Below are 20441 nucleotides of genomic sequence, written 5' to 3'. Positions count from 1 at the left end.
ACGGTGTGTCGGCTGTTGTTGGGTGCGATTCTGTGTGGGACTATGAAATATTGTAGTGACATTAGCATACCAGCGTTATATTTATATAGCGTATAACTGTGTCCCACTGCTGGGCAAAGGCCTCCCCTCTTGACCCAGACCTCCGTAATCCAGAGCTATATTTGTCCACTCATTCAGTTCCGCGTCTAGGGCATCTCGCCTTCTCCGTCTCGGCCTTTCTTGTCGTTGGTGCCCGTCACGGTATGCCTACCCATATGGTTTTGTGCACCCACGTTTGCGGGCGCATCCGGTAGACATGCCCGGCTCAGTCACATTTAAGCTTGGCGTTTAGTTGCATGTGTTTTGTTTCCCACTGCTAAGCAAAACCTCTTCCCTCTTGCTCATTCTCGTCTATCAAACGAGAGCCTGCCATTCCATATGATGAGCATCTACATCTGCTTCGATCTGGCTTCGATCTGGCTTTACGATATATCTATGAATGAGGCCGGAATATTGGGCAAAAGTTCAAAATGGAGAAATAAAAATGTTCCTTTGTGTTTTTTGTACTGTATCTCCTATATTAACTAATTCATGTTTACTATATAGTATAGGCGCAAACAAAAACATCTGCTTGCATATACTTACCTTAGCACAAAAACAATGATTTGGACATAGGTTGAGAGCGCAAACATATTTCCCTTCTGCGAACACTGGCCGGTCGCCAAGACGTATTGATTTGCCTAGAAAGGAAACTAGGAGTGCTCTTCTTGTTGTAATCGTATAATAATAATCTGATATAATGATAGTAAATGTATTTAATAGTAAATCATACATACAGGTAGGTCAGTAGGGTAGAAGTTCAAACGCTACAATCCTTGCAATACTTGTGTCGCATCAGTAACACTTCAGTCGTGTATCTTTTCACACAACCTCGCGAACAGTAGTAATTATCTGGCGTTTTTCAGTATTAGTAGAATTTTATCAGTTAAAACTCTTGCTTGTGGTTGTTGATTTCAATCGAGCGAACGTATTCAGCCTTTCCGTGAACACGATCCGAGATTTGACGACTGATTTGACATTGTTTTCTTTACGAATATATTATTAAGATGATCACTCGCTCTTTTAAGAAAAATAAAATAAAAAAATATAAATGTGTTTATTTAAAATATTCAGTGTTTGACACGAATTACCAGGGGTTCCCGCACTAGGCTTCGCCTGTAACGCGGGGAACCAGTTAAAATAGATAATTAATTCTGGTTATAACTGGCTTAACTAGGATACAAAATCTTAGTTTAGCTATAACACTTACTTAAAACAAAGGAATCACAACATGGTAAATATAGGTTACAAAGTGCTTATGAAATCGTATCTAATCTAAAATTGCTACATATATTGCTTCATATATGCATAATATCATATAATGTATTTATGGTTGGACGTCATCAATCTTTTTATTTTCAAAATCCTTATTAAAATCGAGTATAATATAACATCAAGAAATAAATATTTAGAATCGAAAAATTAGAAGCCAAGTTTTTGCCAAATGTCATGAATAAAATCTTTTTAGATAAAAAAAACGACAAGTCGGTTATTTTAATTTTTCGCAACTATTTTTACGTTCTGAGATAAAAGTGTAAATACAGAAGTTGTAGATTTTTTAATTACCTACAATTTTGCCACTTAATTTTTTTCGATAGGAGTTGTTGTTTTCCCGGAAATTACGATAGGCCCTTTTTCACCCTTAAAAGTTCCCTCTCCCCCTTCTTCTTCTTCTTTGTCGGTATCAATCTTGACAGAGTGGTCGTGGTCATCGCTTCAGGTGTCGGTGGCAAGCTTCACAACACGCCGCCACTCTTCCCTGATGGCCGCCTTCCTCGTGCATTCATGTAGTGATGATGAGCCATTTACTGCTTTTATTTGGTCAGTCCACCTCATAGGCGATCTTCCTCCTCCTCCCTACCCGTCCTCAAATCGCCCGTAAATTATTTTTTCTCTTTTTTAATAAATGACTTTCCTTTCTTAATGGGTGTCATCTTGTTCTAAGTTTCTTTTCTTCACTTTTACCAACTTCAAAGTCTTCGGCTCTAGGTTGCATAACATTAATTGATGAAGTCTATCTGCTCAAGACTGACGTAACGTCCCTGTTGCTGGCCCTGTTGTCACTATCTCTATAGGCTCGTTGCCGCTTGAACTTCAAACATAACTCTTATGTATTACTTTTGTAAACTGCGTATTCATCACCAAATCAGTATATCAGCCGTAGGACGTCCACTGTTGGACATAGACTACCCTCATAAATCTTTAGTTTGCTTCGGTTGGAAGCGGCCCGCAACCACCGTATACCCGCGGCTTTAAATACATAAATATACTCATCTTTATGATTTTTATTGATATAATAGTATAAAAGGTAAATTAGGTACAATAAAAAAAACTACATTAAAATTTAATTACATTAATCTTTTAATGTGTATTTTGTTAACTTAACGAAATCTAGCTTTAGTACTTTGCCCGTGCTAGATGCGATTGTGCAGTTTCTTGTCCCAAATCGTGGTGCTGATGTCGCAGTAGTATGTTCACTGCACTTGAGCATTCGGGCGACTCTCAGGAGGACTAGGATAGTCCTCAATTCATAAAGTTGCAGTGCTGGCTGTGCGGGGGGCCAAGGCAAGCCGCTGGCGGGCTGCTGGTCTGGTGGGCTGCTATTTTCTGCCTCTGGCTCCCTAGTCCGCCTTGCTTTCAGTTCCCGTATTTTCTGCGCTATCTGTGGACCGAAATAATATATTAAGGGGCTGTTTCACCATCCATTGATTAGTGTTAACTGACGGTTAAATGTGATGCCGCCTCCGTCTATTCAAACAAAAAAAAAACACATTTAATCGTCAGTTAACACTAATCAATGGATGGTGAAACAGCCCCTAATAATGCTAATTTAATACATGCGATTATTGACAAAAAACTAGCTACATAGGTTTGTGTAGTTATGCTACTCCAAACAGTGTTGTCTAGGGTTGCTTGAAGGTCACGTTCGTTATTAATTACATGAGTAAATAATCACTAGAACTATCTACTACCTGTTCTTTAGATATGTCTTTATGGTAAAAAACTAAAGACTTAGATAACTTAAACTCTGGTGAACGCCGAACCACCAAGGGAATGTCATTATCTTTACGTTTCGGTCCAAAGCGGAGTCTAGGCTATATTCGCGGTTCCTCCGGCTTCTTCATACAGTAAAATCACATCGCACAATTCCAAGGTTGACGATGCGTGTCAATGTCTCTATATAGTTTTAAAATAAGATAACAACGTTAGTCTGGTAAAAAGTTTTAATAGACGTGTTTTGTAAGATCTTTAATTCAAAAATAAATTATTGTCAAAAGAAAACGTTCGATCATTTGAACGTCGAATTAATAGTTTCTAGTGCGTTAGGATAAGAACTAATTTCGATCGTTTTAGAAAGATGTTTTGTTGAGTAGAAAAGTCGCCCCCGTACCAAGGAAATTCTCGGTACCAAGACATCTAACGACCGATAACTGACAATTTAGCGTTAATGAAATACATTGATAACTAGCTGGTGCCCGCGGCTTCGCCCCCGGTGTAGTTTTTTATTTTATTTTGTAAATCTTTTATAAGAACCTTTTCCTGACAATAGAAAACACAACAAGAAAAGAATTAGCGAAATTGGTCCAGCCGTTCATGCGTGATGCCGTGACCAAGGGAAATAGAGATTCATTTTTATATATATATTAAAGATGGATTGTAACTTTCAATGACTGTATCTCTGAGTTAAAGCAATTTGGAGCATTAAGATCAAGTTAAGGTAACTGTGGATACCCTTTGGAATCACTGTTTAAGTTTTTGCTTATATAACAGCCAACATCCTGTATAACTGAGATGATAGCTTAATAAACTAACTTACTTACATGAAACAAAAGCGAACGTAACGTACTCGTAACTTTGCAAACTTATTGGGCAACCATTATTAAAAATGCAAATTATAAAAATAGTGGGTTAAAAATTTACTTGGAACACCAATACAATTCTTACAAAAGTTAATAAAGGTCTAGGTAAAGATACGGGTAGAATTAATTATGAGCAAATTGATTAACGGGCGACTGCACAGTGAGGAAGGCACAAAGGATAAATTGGAAAATTTAATTGATTTCAGAACTTATTGGATGATTTAGTTAGAGTAGTCCCTCTATTATGTTCTACTACTTAAGTCTTGTACTATAATAGTTAATAGTTGTAATTTACAAGAAAACTGTTGCTTTTAAAGAATATTTCATTTTCGAGATTTTTCCGCAAATTATTAATAAATATTAAATTTCAATTAGGTATTGTTTGACTGGAAATCCATTCACTATATATTTATTAACGTACTGAATTCTGACTTAATATAAATGCCAAAGTTACACTCTGTTTCTTTATGTCTGTTACCTCTTTATACTTAAACCGATTTAGATTTAATTTGAAAGAAAAAAGAAAGAAAAAAATATTCGTGGCATTTTACAAAACAAAAAAAAACGGACATCGAGACAAATTTTATCACGGATTTGGTACGGAAATCGTTTGAAACCCAGGGAAGGATACAGGATAGATTTTTAGAAAAATAGCCCTGTTTCCGCGAGATAGTTTTTATCCTTTCAACAGGTGAATACAAATACAAATTACTTAATATGTTTATTGCCTGAAAATAGTCATACAAAAGGTCTTAATGGTACAAGAAATTCTTATATTCTAGGGCGTGCCATCTATATTAATAATTTCGTACCGGTCTACGGCAGACTCGAACGAAATGCACATCAAATTGAAGAGCGTAAAAAATTAGTCAATCCGAGTCGACAACTTGTAGGCGGAAAATTCGCATTATCGAGTATTTTCAATATAAACTTGAATAAATTACTAAGTATATAATGGCGTTGCGAAGTTAACATGTCAAAGTCATCACATCCAAGTGGCGTTAGTGTCACGTCATCACGTGTCACAGGTTTGCATTTTGTTCTCCATTGTGACCTCTTAAGGGCCCCACACACGGTACGATTCGTCGATTTTCATCAGATCGATCGTACCCTTATGGGGCCCTTTAGGTCTAATTTCTTTCATTATGAGACAGAGACATCATATTTATTTGGGCAAAAATAAGATTTAGGAAAAGTATCTACTGGTGAAATACCGATACGTAGGTAAGCTGTGAAAGTACGTTTGTGATAATATTAAGGCTGGGAATAACTTCAGATTTTTCGATAAGTACGACAGTCTTTACAGTGGCAAAATTTTTTTTTCAAACATTATTATGAGTCTACATTTTACCCGAGCGAAGCCGGGTTTTCATCTAGTATTAAAATAATTTTCTCTCAGCAATTACATTATACGAAAACATTAAAATCGCAATTTCTTAATGCTATTTATTATTATTATTTATTATTTTCATTTATTAGATTATTATCGTTGCAAATAATTACTATTATAAAGTCAGTTCATTATTATGCCAGAATATGCTGGTATTGCAACAGTTTTGTTTTATTGCTATTGAATACTTTTTTATGTGTTACTAGCTTTTACCCGCGGCTTCGCACGCGTAAACTATTCGGTGTGGTAGCTACAATTGAAATTTCGGGATTTTACAAAATTCCCTGGAAATTTCCAATATTTATATCGTGTTCTTCATTGAGGTTGTGTTGTGAATAACTGTACAAAATTCAAGACCCTAAACCCAGTGCTGAAGTTTCAAAAATTTTCCCTATCCAAATTCAAATGCAATATTCAAATTCAAATCATTTATTCAGTAAATAGGCCGCAATGGGCACTTTTACACGTTATTTTTTATACTACCAGCGCTTTTGGAAAGACCATCATTGCCAAGAAGAATGCGCCGCAAGAAACTTGGCAGTCATTTTTCCAAAAAAAAAAAAAAAAACTAATAAAATACTTAAAAACTACAGTATACAATTAAAGAAAAAAATACGAAATAATAATAATAATAATACAGAGATGTATGGGGTCCCTTAGTTACAAAACTATACCGTGGGAATATCGGGATAAAAAGTGCGTACTTATGTGTTATTCCAGACATACATCCAAATTTCATGCCTCTAAGCCCAGCGGTTGTTATTTCGACATTTTATTCCTAGGTATCCCGTGGTAATATCGGGTCAAAAAGACGTCTATGTGTTTTTCTAGACATCCAGCTTCCTACATACCAAATTTCATGACTCTAAGCTCAGCGGTTAATATTTCAAGATTTTATCCCTATGCCGTGGGAATATCGGGGTAAAAAATAGATTATGTGTTATTCCAGAGGTCCGGCTACCTACATACCAAATTTCATGGCTTTAAGCCCAGTGGTTGTTATTTCGAGATTTTATCCCTAGGTATCCCGTGGGAATATCGAGTCAAAAAGTCCCTTACGTGTTATTCCAGACGTCCAGTTACCTACATACCAAATTTCATGACTCTAAGCCCAGTGGTTATTATTTCAAGATTTTATCCCTATCCCGGGGGAATATCGGGATAAAAAGTAGCCTGTGTGTTATTCCAGAGGTCCAGCTACCTACATACCAAATTTCATGGCTCTAAGCCCTGCGGTTGTTATTTCAAGATTTTATCCCTAGGTATCCCGTGGGAATATCGGGTCAAAAAGTCACCTATCTGTTATTCCAACGTCCAACTACCTACATACCAGATTTCATGACTCTAAGCCCAGAGGTTGTTATTTCGAGATTTTATCCCTATCCCGTGGGAATACCGGGATAAAAAGTATTCTATGTTTTAATCCAGGTTATAAACTAACTTTTCACCAAATTTCATCCAAATCCGTCCAGCCGTTTCAGCGTGAAAGAGTAACAAACATACTCACTCACTCACAAACTTTCGCATTTATAATATTAGTAGGATTAATAGGTATTATTATTATCCTGATCATTAAAAATGTCTTGTATGGAATAATAAAATTTATCCAGAAGCGACCATGTTAGAACTTTGCTAAATTTATTTCGTGGGCACTATAAATTTTAATGGCCATATGGAATGAATTATTTTTGAGCACATTTGTTTTTGCAAGAGGCTGGTACAATTTTTTATTAAAACTTCTTGACCTTGTATAGATTTGAGAATCTCTAAAAAATACAATAATCTGGATATTCTTTGACAAATAATTGAATGTCAAAGACTATACCGATACTCGTAATTGATTGGATGAAGATCCTTTCTAATTCGAACTTATCGAATTTTAAGAGTTTATTGTTTTAGGTACTGTCAAGAGGGTCGAATTTTTCTATAGGCTTTGTTTACCAATAAAACCCTCCATGATAATTTGTTTGTACTCTAAATATAAATTCACCGTAACTTTAAGTCAAAGGCATCAAATTTCGTGACAAAGGAATGTGCGCAACACGTAATATTTAAATGTATTTAAATCTTCATAAATTATGTGGAAGCATGTCCAATTACACATATTCAAATTATTTAATACATCCTACCTCACTCATCCCGTCCTTTCAGAGAAACCTGAACTACTCGGAAACGCATGGAATAATATTTTAATTCGACTAACCCGCAAATTACAACAATAACATTACCCAAAACGATTAATAACGTTGAAAATAATGCGCCCAGCAAATCAGCGTGAATTCCACAATTACCTGAAGCCTCCGCCACAATTTCGGACACAACAAAATGCAGATAAGATTCATACAAAAGGTTCGGGCCGGTCTTACGACGTCGTTTGGAGCTGTGCTGGGCATTATGCTCTCGGGGGCCTTCTGTCACACCAGACACTTGATTTCCAATCATTGTTATTTGATAATATTTTTACATTTTGGCAGCGATAAGTCCACATAAAGGACTTAAGTACAAACATATCAAATTACAAGACAAACTTATTTCAGGAAAACAGACATTTCAGGCCTGATCCAGATGCGTGCGTGCTGATAAAAAAAATGTTCTTTCATTCCTCCGCCATATTTTTTTTCGCAGACGCCATATTGAAATATTATATAGCCTATATCACCCCGACAGTTATGACAAATCCAATGATACCTCATATGTTAAAATCCGTCTAGCCGTTTAGGCTGCAGCGAGGACCAAAGAAATGGGCATACATACCCACATACATAAATACATACATACATACGTTCGAAAAAGATAACCCTCCTTCGGGCAGTCGGGTAAAAATACAAGGAACCGATTGTGAAGACTAGTGTTTAACCTTTTCGCCGCCACGTCAAATACAAAAGACATCTCCCATACGCCAGGCTTCTATATTGTAATGCCTAAAATTGAACCTTAACGCAATTGATCGAAGGTTGCTTTTGCATTGAAGTAATGGACGTATATATAGGTGGTTGGCGTCTAAAAGGTTAATGAAGCACAATTTGAAACATGATGATAGATAGTTAGATGTAGCAGCAGCTTGTAACAGCCTCATCGATAGTCACTTATATTGTTTACAGTATACAGTTTATACCTAAATCAAACACCATACAAATAAACCCCGAGGTGGAAAATTTAAACGGAAAGATAGCGGTACCTACTATACGGTATATCAATCCAATTTATAAACAGTGTAAACAAACCGATTTAATAAAAAATCCTGTGTAAACACCCACTGTATCGAATCAATAACACATTTATCTATAATTCGTGTCTTTTAACTAGACGTCTAATCTTTTTTCACCAAAATTCACTTGATTTCAATATTTAATTTTAATTTCAAAAAAATTTCGTCAAAATCTGATGTTATTTCTTGAATTAAACATGTGTACGAGTATAATCTGTAGTAGTATAGACATTTTAAAAGTCAATTAATGCTCGATTGAATAAGTGATTTTTGTAGTTGCCTTTATTGGCCAGCGAATTTGAAAAAAAAAAATACAAATCGTATAAAATTACGTTAGAAAAGAAAACACAACAAACACACACGTCTGTTTACGTTCTTCGTACGTCGTCAACTGCCATAACATCTCATTTTTTCTTCACTCGAACTCAGTATTCATTCTTCGTTCAAATTCAAACGTACATCATCTCATCACGCTTCAATACACGCATACTACACTCCTCATTACTTACCTTAAAATTAAAAAATACTTCGGTACTACTTTTATTATAATTGAATAAACAGTTTTTGGAATTAAATCAATTATAAATAATAAAATAGACAAAATACTTTGATCTACTTATTCAATTAATAATAATAATAATAATCATATTTATTCAGACTTTTCAATCCATTTTGTTAGTAATACATAATCACTTATTGACTAATGTTAGTAGCGTTCTATGTTAACTTAACTTAATTTAAAATAATGAAGTAATCGATTTACTGAACAGATTAATTATTTTGCAATAGGTTCTAGGTTTCCATATCACTAAACATCTGTGGTCGGGCTAATGGCGTCTTTGTTTCCTCCTCCTTGTGTTCTATTCCTCAGTAATGAGGGTCGTGACCACCCTTCTGAATCACTTTCTCTCGCACGAACTTTTTCCATCTATTTCTGTCTCTGGCGGTGTGGAGGGCGTTATGAACTGTAAAATCAAAAGCGGTGCGAATGTGGTCAGACCAACGCATTGGGCTGGGACTACGAGGCCTCTTCCCATCCACTTTACCAGTCACAATTAGCTTCTCGAGGGTGTCACCGTCTTTCCTTGCAATGTGGCCAAAGTATTCAAGAACCCTGCGCAGACATTCGGATGACAGACGCGAGGAGACTTTCAGTGCTCGCAATATGGAGCGCAGCAAAACTAAAGGCCCAAGAGCACTTAAGGTGCCCGTAGGCCCTAGTTAAGCCGGCATAAATTAAACAACGTAGAATTTAGACGTATAAATATAATTTATCAAATCTTAAATCGCACAATAAAGAAAAAATAACAAACACTAATATAAAAACAAACCGAAAGTTATACAAAAAATATCACAGTAAAGAAACACGTGTTGCGAGGCGGAACGGAAAGGATATGAACAATGAAAAGATACTGAGAATTTAGTAGGTAAAGCGAAACAAATTATTCTAACCGAATAAGACCCAATAACACTTAGGAGCGCTTGTGCTAAGCCTCGATTTGAATTTTGAAAAATAATATGCCCAATAATAATACGCAAAGCACTCAAAAATATCGAGCAAAAATAACCCTAACAAGTAAATCATAACTGCAGAGAACTAGTTTGGGTACCTACGTGCATGCATACACCTACCTAGTACCTAGCCTACAGCTTGGGGGAAAATAACATTTCTCACACTGAAGACATTTCTGAGCACCTTAAATATAAATTACAAGTACTAATATACTAAAAATGGTTTAGAGCAAAAAGTAAAATTCGGCACTCTTCAAAATGTGAAATCGAACCAAAACGGGATTCATTAGGTATCCTTTCCACTTGCACGGAACCCAAATGCCAGCGTAGAAAAACCACAGTGCAGTGGAAGAAGCGCACTCGTATCCTCCACGGTCAAGCGGGCGGGAAATCCAGGGAGTTGACGCCTACATCAGGTAGGTCGGGGTAAAGGTCGGACTGGAAAGACATTTATAAATTAGCACACAACAAAGCAAAAAAACCTAACTTACACGGCCCTAGGCAACAACGAAATAAAAACTTACCCGATGAAAAATCGGCAATGCTGATAAAGTACCCTTTAGCACAGGCGTGCAGGAAAAACGGCGAGAAATCGAAGATAAAAGGTTGTGGCACTAGCAAGCGGCACTTAACACAATGACACCACAAAGAACTGATAAAATAGCACAAAAACCAAAACTGGGCACTGGAGACTATTATAATAAAAAAATCAATTCAATAGAGATGTATGCTCAGCACTCAGCAACAAATGTTCAAGGAATGAATCCGAAACAAAAACGCTGAAAGAACTATCAAAACACAGAATTTTAATTTCAATTTTCAAATCAAAAACCAACAACGTAGCATTAAAACGTTAACAGCCAACACAAAACCGGCCAGTGAAAACGCCTGGAAAACAGCCGAAAAGTATGCAACACGATACACTCATGCACCGTTGTAATGCTGCAGGAGGCATTAGTCCGAAATGCTGTCTAGGGGATACGGAGCATCTTTCTCCAGCACCACATTTCAAAGGCGTCTATATGTTTGCGGTCTGCAGCTTTCAGTGTCTAAGTCTCAGAGCCATAAAGATCGAGAAAACCAGCGTCTTTGTTTACACTTTTCATAAATTGGATTGAAATACAATATATTTTGTTCCTTTTTATAAGCTTATCTAAAAAAAAAATCGCCTAGAGGGCCAAAAGCCCTTTACGCTCTTTGACCCGAGCTCTGTTCTATTCAAGAGCGCCCACTCTCGGAGCTATTGACATTATTAAAAGGCTAACTGTTGTATATTTATGCCTGTGCAATTTTTGAAATATACAACGACAACAGTTTACTTACACAATTCTTGTTGCAATGGCAATGCAATAAATAAATGTCTTAGAGTTGGCCTGAAAAAGGCTAAAGGTTACGGTAGTAACAGTTAGAAAGGACAACGTTCGCTCGCACAACGCCATCTACTGATTGCAAACGAAGTTAACACGTCACGTCATGTTGAGAGCTGAGGTACGTCACCGATCTTGGACAGTGCCCTCTATTATTGTTTAAACGTAAAATATTATCCCACAGGAACGCATTACTGGGATATCAAGTATCTTATGACTCAATTCAGATCTTTGTCTATCTGTACGCCAAATTTCATGTAAATCCGTTGAACCGTTATTGCGTGATTGAGTGGCAAACATCTGAACCTCAAAACATCTTCACAAATTTTCACATTTTATGTTCCAATGTGTTGGTATGGTGTGCAAGGCGGTCACCTTATAGCTTGGATACTATAAAAGTGCCCACACCCCTCGATTACTGGGGACGCTGTGATGACGTCATTACAGCGGTTGAAAACGCGATGGGCCATTTACCTTTTGTATTAACGTTAAGATTACAAATTCAGGTCTGTTACAAATCGAGCCGCCATGGTCAACTGCTTCTGTATGCACGGACGGAGGAAGGGTGGGCGGTTGTCATTTGTTTTTTACGCCCGTTTTTGTATTTGGATGCGGTGGATAGTTTTGTTTGGGAAGTAAAAAGGTGTTGGAGTTTAAGTCGTTTTGATGTGGGGTTTTCGGACGATTTGGCGGTTTATTTTATTTACTGGTCAAACAAAACAAAGTGCGTAAAAATGCTATAAATTTAAAACGGTTTAAGTGAAAACGAGTTCTAGTAAATCAAAATGTTAAGTACGGCTGATTTAAACCGCTTATATTTATTAATATATTTTTTTAAACAGTACTCTGAGAAGCTTTTTATTATTTCATTGTTAGTATATAATGAGAGTTCAGAAATACAAAAGGAATCCTTATTACTCGTGTATTATAAATGCGAAAGTCTGTCTGTCCGTCTTTTGGTCCGCTGAACCTATTTTCAGGGTTCCATACCCAAAGAGTAAAAACGGAACCCTATTACCTACTAAGACTACTGTCCGCCTGTCTGTCTGTCACCAGGCTGTATCTCATTAACCGTGATAGCTAGACAGTTTAAATTTTCACAGATAATGTATTTCTATTGCCGCTATAGCAACAATTACTAAAAACAGAACAAAATAAATATTTAAGGGGCTTCCATACAACAAACGTGATTTTTTCCTGCTTTTTTGCTAATGTCTAATGTTGTGTAGATAATGGTACGGAACCCTTCGTGCGCTTGTCGCACTTGGCCGATTTTATTGAAATGAAATTTGTTGTGAAGAGAGTTTGAGACTCGAAGGAACTTAGGAGTTCGTGTAAAAGAGAAGTAAGCAGCCGATGGCGTTTATAGGAGGTCATAGCCTTACACAGGACAGAAATAAACTCTCACAAACAAACCTTTATCCATTAAAACAGCTGTCGATTGTAATAAAATTTTAAAACCACGTTGGATCACACCCGAAAACATTTTTATTTCCTCTTGTAAATCTGTTTCACAATGGTCATTCGCGTCTTTAAACACAATCCGCCATTACTAACGGAGAAAAATAAGAGTAAACGGTAAGAAAATACCATAAAACCATTGTTGTCTTCAATAAAAACGCGTAGAACAGCGTAGAAAAGAATTAATACCACCATTAAAGTAAGGGATGATGTTATGGGCCCACTGAATGAGTTTTTTACGCTTCGCAAGGAATCGCGGTGGTCTGTTGAGTGTGGACGAGTTGCTGGAATAGGAAAGAGGGCAAGTGATTTAGTTCGTAGGTAAGAAAGTAGATAATTGAAGGAAACGAGAGTAGCAGGGTAAAAACGAGTATATTGTGTTAACAGTATGCGACACAAGACAGGAATAATGACAGTAGACAAAGCAGAATAACAGAACAATATTCAAAATACAAAATACACACATATCAAAAATGGCCAGGGTGTTTAATATTAAAAATATAAACAAGAAGGTTTAACATAGATGTATCTTCAATAAGTACCTACGGAACTATTTTACAAGCAATTTATTAAATTTCAATTCGATGGAAAAAAATATTGAATTCGTAACGATGGAGTGGACAACATTTCCGAACTCAAGCTAAGATTTTGGAACTCTCGCTTTTGTATGTTCTGTGAAAATCGCAGACCAAGTACTTAATTGTATTATTTATATTGTCATTTTGCATCACCATAACTAAACAACCGCCCTACAAGGTAAACACGTCGTCGAGAGATCATAGGCATCAACTCCAAAACGCAGAATGCAATATACCTCTTTGTACCGAGCCTTAGAGCGAGAAAAGCGTCAATTTCAGGGTCCTTTAAGACCAGAACTAACCTTCTGGACAAGTTTTAGTACCTACCCTTTTTGTGTCCGTTCACTACGGCCTCATTGTTTCAACAGCAAGCGCCTCAAACTCATGATGGATGAGATTGTCGTGGCTAAGTTTCACCATTGGCATATCTCGCAAGCACCGAACCGAACGCACGCATTAAAACCCGTTGGCATATGCTCTCTAGGGCATAAGGTGCGCCAGACTTCCGTAGCCTCCACCAAACATTCCAAAAGCCTCAATTTTTTTATATTAGCTTCTGCTTCATTCGTTGCTTCAAATGTTTAAACAACTTTTAGTAGTCCTGATTGATAAGAACATGTTGCAGTGAAAACGTCACCTATATGTAATTTTGTAGTGCACAAGAGGTTCTCACTTTGACTTAACTCTTTAAAAAAACAGAAAGATAACGGTAACATCAAGAGTCAGTTGACAGTTACCAATCATGTAGATTTGGACATTATTGGATTGGTTTTGTGAAAATCATCGCCTTTATTTCATTTTGATCTAATTCGGCCTCCGAAAATACTGTTGCCAATACTTTTCTTGGATTTGCTTTGATATCAGATCTTTTAACACCTTTGACTCTTGCGAAAAGATTTAGCTTCGCTGAAGCTGTCTCACGCGGAATCTTTGAGAATGATAATGATATCAAACTCTGTGTTAAATTGTCATCTAACTCGTAAGTTGAGACGACTTTTCGCACACGAGCTGCACCTATTGCTGGGTGACTAGTGGGCGGATTCACTATCCACAATCCTTGAGTAAGTGTGTCAACCCACGTCTCTGGCTTGCTATAGTGATCGCAAATACCTATGTGAAAGTTCTCGTTCTTTGATACGTTCAACCATCATCACACAGAGGATGCTTTTTAAGACATCTCTACGTTCTGTTGTTTTTGAATTTTTCTGAACAATCTTTTCACATACTGTTTTTATTGATTTCGTTGTAGCAACGACGTCTATTTCCTTAGGACCAGTCAATAAAGACAAGTCTTTTAAGGTTTTAAGACTAGCTGCTGCAGCTGTGTTCAGTGCTTATTGATATTTAGGAATTGCATGAGCCGTTGGAACCGGTACATTGAAGTCTCCGAGTGGAGTCTCCATTGCAATCGTTTCTTTAACAGCCATTTCCTCTATCAGGGCCTGAAAATCTTTAGACTGCACTGGAGTAGTGTTTAGTCTGATGTTAATTTTCGAGTCATCTTCGTAAGACTCAGCCAACGATACAAGATCGTGGAACCCTTTGGATGCATTAAGAGCAGTTTTTACTCGAGTTTCTAAACTCTCTAAATAAAGCACTGGCTCTATATCCTGGGCTTCACTACCTGTCACGTCTTTGCTTGCCATTACAGTGATGTCATCGAATGCGAAGAACGCGAGTTCATCGCTAGTCAAACTAGAGTTTGGTACTTCACCTTGAATAGTCATTAAGTTAACTTTTTAAACCAACTGGAAATATCTTATTTTCATTGTGTTAGCAAGTAGATTAGACTGAATAAACAAATAATTCATGCCAGCTGTGCTGCCAGAAGTAATGTTGTACGATTGGCATAGTAAGGACTCAGAAGTAGAGTATTTTGTTTTTATTATTTAATCAAAAGAAGTTTGATTGCCCCGGGAACTTGTTTAATACAAAATTATACTGGCAACACTGGTGTAGTCAGTCTGCCTAACGAACCGCCATGAGTGTGTACCAATTTGTGTGTTATTTAATAAATTACTGTTTGTTTCACTAAAAGACTTATTTAATTCAACGAAGTAAACTATTAAGGTAGAAAGCTGTAATTTTGCACGAATATGAAAAAGTGAAAAAGTTACCGTTAAAAGTTTTTTTTTTTTTTTTTTATTCGACCGGATGGCAAACGAGCAAGTGGGTCTCCTGATGGTAAGAGATCAGTGCGGCTTATATATTATTTGGGGTACGTATTATAATGTATAAATTTAAAATACATATCGGTTGAAATACATACAGTTGAAATACCGAAAATTATAAAATATAATGCATCAAAATATCGACGGGGAAGAAGTAAATTCTCCTATCTCACACAGGCCTAACTTTACAGGAGGAGGAAAAAACTGAATATCTTTTTTGTTTATAATTTTACCTTGATCTGATGTTCTGAGGGTTTAATACTGGAATTCAAAATAAGAACTGTACATGCACACTCATTCTTGATTCAGACAGTCATCAACACTGAATACAGCCTCAAGATTTTGAAATGTTCCAGAATTTATTTTAACTTTCAAGTGAACTAAACGCTCCTTTAGCTAGTCCCGTCGGCCGTGAGCTCTGTTTGGCAGCGAGGAGCAGAGGTCGCCTTGACTTGACATGCCAGTGATTGAAAAGCAGAAAATGTGCTATCACAAATATTTACTTGGTCGAATTGATCGAACAACATGGCGAGGCGACGATTATTTTGTATCTTTGGCGGTTCCGATCCGATTATAGTAGCTCGATTGACAGGCGGATGGCAGTTGCGTGGCAATTTAAGGGGCCGGTTTTATTTGATTTTCATGTTATTGTTTGTGTTTTAGGATTCGGGTTTAACTTCAATAAAGTAACTTTGTTCTATTAGAAATTGGCTACGCATGTTCAGTCTCTTATTATGTTTGTTGGAATTAGTTCACACGCCTGCCTAGGGTTTGGCAGACTTTCTTGCAATGTTTTCCTTCACTGAAAAGCTCTGAGTCAATCATGAGTGTAATTTTGTACTAAAGTTTTAACCGACTACGCACCCTCGACTTTCAAACTTTAGTTCGAGAGAAGACTGTGCTCAGCAGTGAAATATGACTGTCATGAAGAAAAATATTTCATACACGTCACGTCATGTCATGTCACGAATAAATGTTTCCTTTCTTTCTTTCTTTCATAAGTTGTTACAGGTTATGGTGATTTATGGGTTAGGATTTCATGCTGTCTTAAGTTTCAATAGATACATACCTACTACTACCTTTTTTTCAACTAAGTATTAGTTAACCCACTGATTGCCACAAACTTGTACAGGAAGCTTATCGAGCTGGTGTGACATTTGCTCAAAAAGCTAAAAAAATGCATTTACTGGAACACTTTATTCAAAACGAATAAATAAACGAGACATAACACAGACAGAGAGAGACATAATTGATTAGAAGTGGTTACACTTTTAATATTTCTTCGTCCCCTTCCTATTCTACCGGGTGTGGCCTCAAATATGAGCAAATAATTAAAACATAGATCATACTCCTCAAATTTTATTCGAAGAAGCACTTTAAAGCAATATGCTTGATGTTTGTGGCGTGACAGGTGACGTCAGTTGTGTTCATGGATGGCCGGTACATTGATAGCATTATTTAATTTGTATGAAAAAGAAAATTCAAAGACTCCATTATTTTTAAAAGTCGCTGAACTAATGTTGTTCAGTTTGACGAGGACGATCTATGTTTTAATTTTTTGCTCGTATTACAGGCCACACCAAGCGGCAAGTTAAAATCCTGCGTTGCTACTGCTTTGCAAAATTCCAGCTCGTTAAAAGTCAAGTTTGTGTTTCCACGCTTGGCTTTTATATCCAATAAACGTGCCCATAAGAGTGCTGTTGTATAATACATCAGCATACTTTTGGTCATTTGTTTATTGATATTTATGTCATCTCCACCTAGGGCGGAGTAGACATCTTCAACGATCTCAGGTAGCCTTCCAAAGGAAGGGCTAATTTCCTGGTTCACGTTGAGTTCCCTCACTGACACGTCGATTCCGAACACAGAATCTGCCCACATGGGCGTATTCTTGGGAGGTGTCGGGGTCTTCGCTTTGTCTAGTGCGGTTGGAGGGGTCACCTCTTTAGTTTGAGGTCCCATCCTTTTTGGTTTGGCGCCATCGAACTTCTTGCCTACTTTCGCAGGATCGAATTTCTCCGGTTTGCCTCTATAGCCTGGGGCTATCTTCTTAATCTCTTCTGGTGTGTAGATTTTCTTGTCATTTGCATTCATTTTCAAAATATTCTCTTTAGCTTCGGCGTAGAATAAATTGGGGGAATAACTGTGAGAAAAACTTCGGTACTGTTAATTAACAAACAAAAATGTGAATTATTGACAAAGAAAATTAAAAACAAGAGGAAACAAGTCGACAAGAGGAAATGCTGGCGCAACCAATCTGACAGAGCAACTGATTTTGATGAGCTCTCTCAGACGGATTGCACTAGATTAAGATATAGAATTAAAACTAAATATTATGAATAAGGAGGCTTGCAAGTAGAAGTTCTAACCAGTCGCCAACATTAATGTTTCAACTAAATACTTGAAATAAAGAACTTGAACTTTTACTGTACTTTGTTAAGTTAATCTCGATGACATCTCAAAAATCATCCTTCTGTTGGAAAATACTAGCTTTGAATACTAGTATTTTCTATGGACAAATACCCTTATCAGTTACAACCTAGCTCGCCGACAATTCATATAAGTTGACAACGGATTCCCTGCCAAGATCAAAACTAGCTGCCAAAAAAATATTTGCCGCGCCAAAACCGTTTTATTTTACGCATTGTAAGCCATTTTTAACTTTAGTCTAAAAGCAACTATTATTTTTCTTGCCAAATCACTTACGTGGGTGGCTTTTGCTTCTCTTCGGTGACCTTTTTATTAAAAATCAAATAGACTAAGACTGATTGCTTTTTGTGATATAAAGAAAACGTCGTTTATGGTTTTTCGTCGAAGGGGGCTCTTTGTTTTCACATTAATAAATATTAGTTGGTGGGGTAGGACATTGATACCTTTGTATACCGAAATGTGATGCTTGTCTCCAGGAATTAAGTTTTTTCGTGGGTGTACGAGTACGATACGTCACAAGTTATTGTAAATGATATAAAGTTTATAATATTTTCGGCACCCTGCGACCAAAATATGGCTTGGAAAACACGATATTTAAGATATTGACTTCCCAAATTTTACAAAACGTATTCCTCCTGGTTTGAGTCCTTTCACACTCCATCAATAAGTGATATATATCCTCATCCATGCCGCACTATCACAATTAGGCGATTATTTCTCAATAAACGCGCAAAATTATTGTTTTAACAATAATAGCATCACTCGAGTCAATTGTGTTCATTATTAAAATTTCGTTGCACTGGTACCCTTACTGGGATGAAATAGGAGGAATGTGTTGCCAAAGTAAGATATAAATACGTTCAGGTTATGGGTTTGCGTTTTGCGTATGATATTGATATCAGTTCTTATAACTGACATTTATGTAAATTATAATGTAATCAAGTATTGAATGAATAAATAAACTAAAGTAATTAAATATTTAAAAACATATACAAATAAATGCCGCAGCCACTAGTTTAAATCAATAACATAAAAATATTAACAATGGCAATTAAAAACACTAGGTACCCTAGATTATAACTACACTTGAACTAAGTAGGTAATTTTTTTTTGTTTGCTGTGAAAACGACTGGGTGTTGGGGCAGTGAGTCAAAGGTCTTTTTTGGGGAAGTGGGGCGGCGTTTGCGAAAGCGTGGTTTGAACTCTCGCTCCTGGTCTTCTTCGATCCAGAGATTGTTCATCGCCCTTCAGCGGGGCAACGCGGCCGGTATGATGGTGTACCTACTTTTACGCGGGGACGGGATGATGAGGGGTGAGTTGTGTTGTTTTCTGGGTGACATCACGCTTACGGATGGGCGTTAGCACGGTTAAAGCTGATTGGCGGCTAGAAATCAACATCAATATTCATCTATGTCTAGTGGCAAGCGGTAGAGCGTCGGCGGGGTTATACTGTGTATTTTTACCACCAAAATAAACGGCACTGAGAAGGCGTGTAACATTCAAATTCTTTGTTACCTTTATTTATTTCTTACGTACAAAAGGATGCGAAATATTCTACTTGAACTGACAGGACATCACACCAACGTGTGGAATAATAAAACTGCGTGTTAAACCTCGACATTTTTCTATAGAAAGATAACACTTGTTTTTCCAATTGATATATTTCCATGCTTTTTAATCCCCTTTAGCAATATTTAGTTTGAAATTTTCACTTATTTAATTATCTTAAATCTTGTATATCGGGTCTAAAAATTAATAATAAAAATAAAATGTTATTCCAAAATAATTTATGGTTCCTGTGGGATCAAAACGATCACAAAGTTTAAACTATATATACTAAATCTGCGCGAGCAAAGTCGCGGGCAAAGAAAAAAGTAGCCTATATGTTAATCCAGGGTATACATATATTACCCGTATGGCAAATTTCATGCAAATACATTCAGTAGTTTCAAAGAGTAACAAACATCCATCCATCGCCATGCTTAAAGAAATGTGCTTATTTTTTATTGTCCATCTTCTTCCCGCCATATCTCGTGAAATATTGATCTCAGAGAAAAAAATTACCTATAGAATTTTTTTTGTTGAAAATTTTATGTAAGTAGATTCCTCATGTTTTAGAATTTTTTTTGCTGTGGGCCAGCGTTTACGAGTTATTTACGAAAAACTAAAAAATGGGACCTATACACCCCCACCCATCAGTACATTTAGTTTAGTATGTGGTTTAAAACATAATTCCCTGCAACTGTGCCAAAATTCGCTTATACACGAGTTTTTTCCCCTGATTTTTCTTCGTTGGGTACTTTGGGTAGCCTATTAATTGATTGTGACAGAATGCTGTAGGCTGAAAAAGAACATATTTTTTTGTACACAAATTCACAGTAGGTAC

The 20441-nt window shown here is 36.7% G+C and overlaps 1 protein-coding gene across 1 annotated transcript in view; it reads right to left on the bottom strand.

Annotated features, from left to right (window-relative positions):
* Window positions 1-2415: 2415 nt before the first annotated feature.
* The window catches only part of LOC141435907 (uncharacterized), a 50609-nt gene continuing 32583 nt past the window's right edge, over window positions 2416-20441 (bottom strand). Inside the window, exon 4 of the mRNA XM_074098745.1 lies at window positions 2416-2740. Coding sequence (XP_073954846.1) covers window positions 2432-2740 — 309 coding nt within the window. The 3' untranslated portion in view covers window positions 2416-2431. The remainder of the gene's footprint in view (window positions 2741-20441) is intronic.

The sequence above is a fragment of the Choristoneura fumiferana genome, chromosome 15 (genome assembly GCF_025370935.1).
Source record: "Choristoneura fumiferana chromosome 15, NRCan_CFum_1, whole genome shotgun sequence".
NCBI classification, from domain to species: Eukaryota; Metazoa; Arthropoda; class Insecta; order Lepidoptera; family Tortricidae; genus Choristoneura; species Choristoneura fumiferana.
This window is presented reverse-complemented; position numbering and strand designations above follow the sequence as displayed.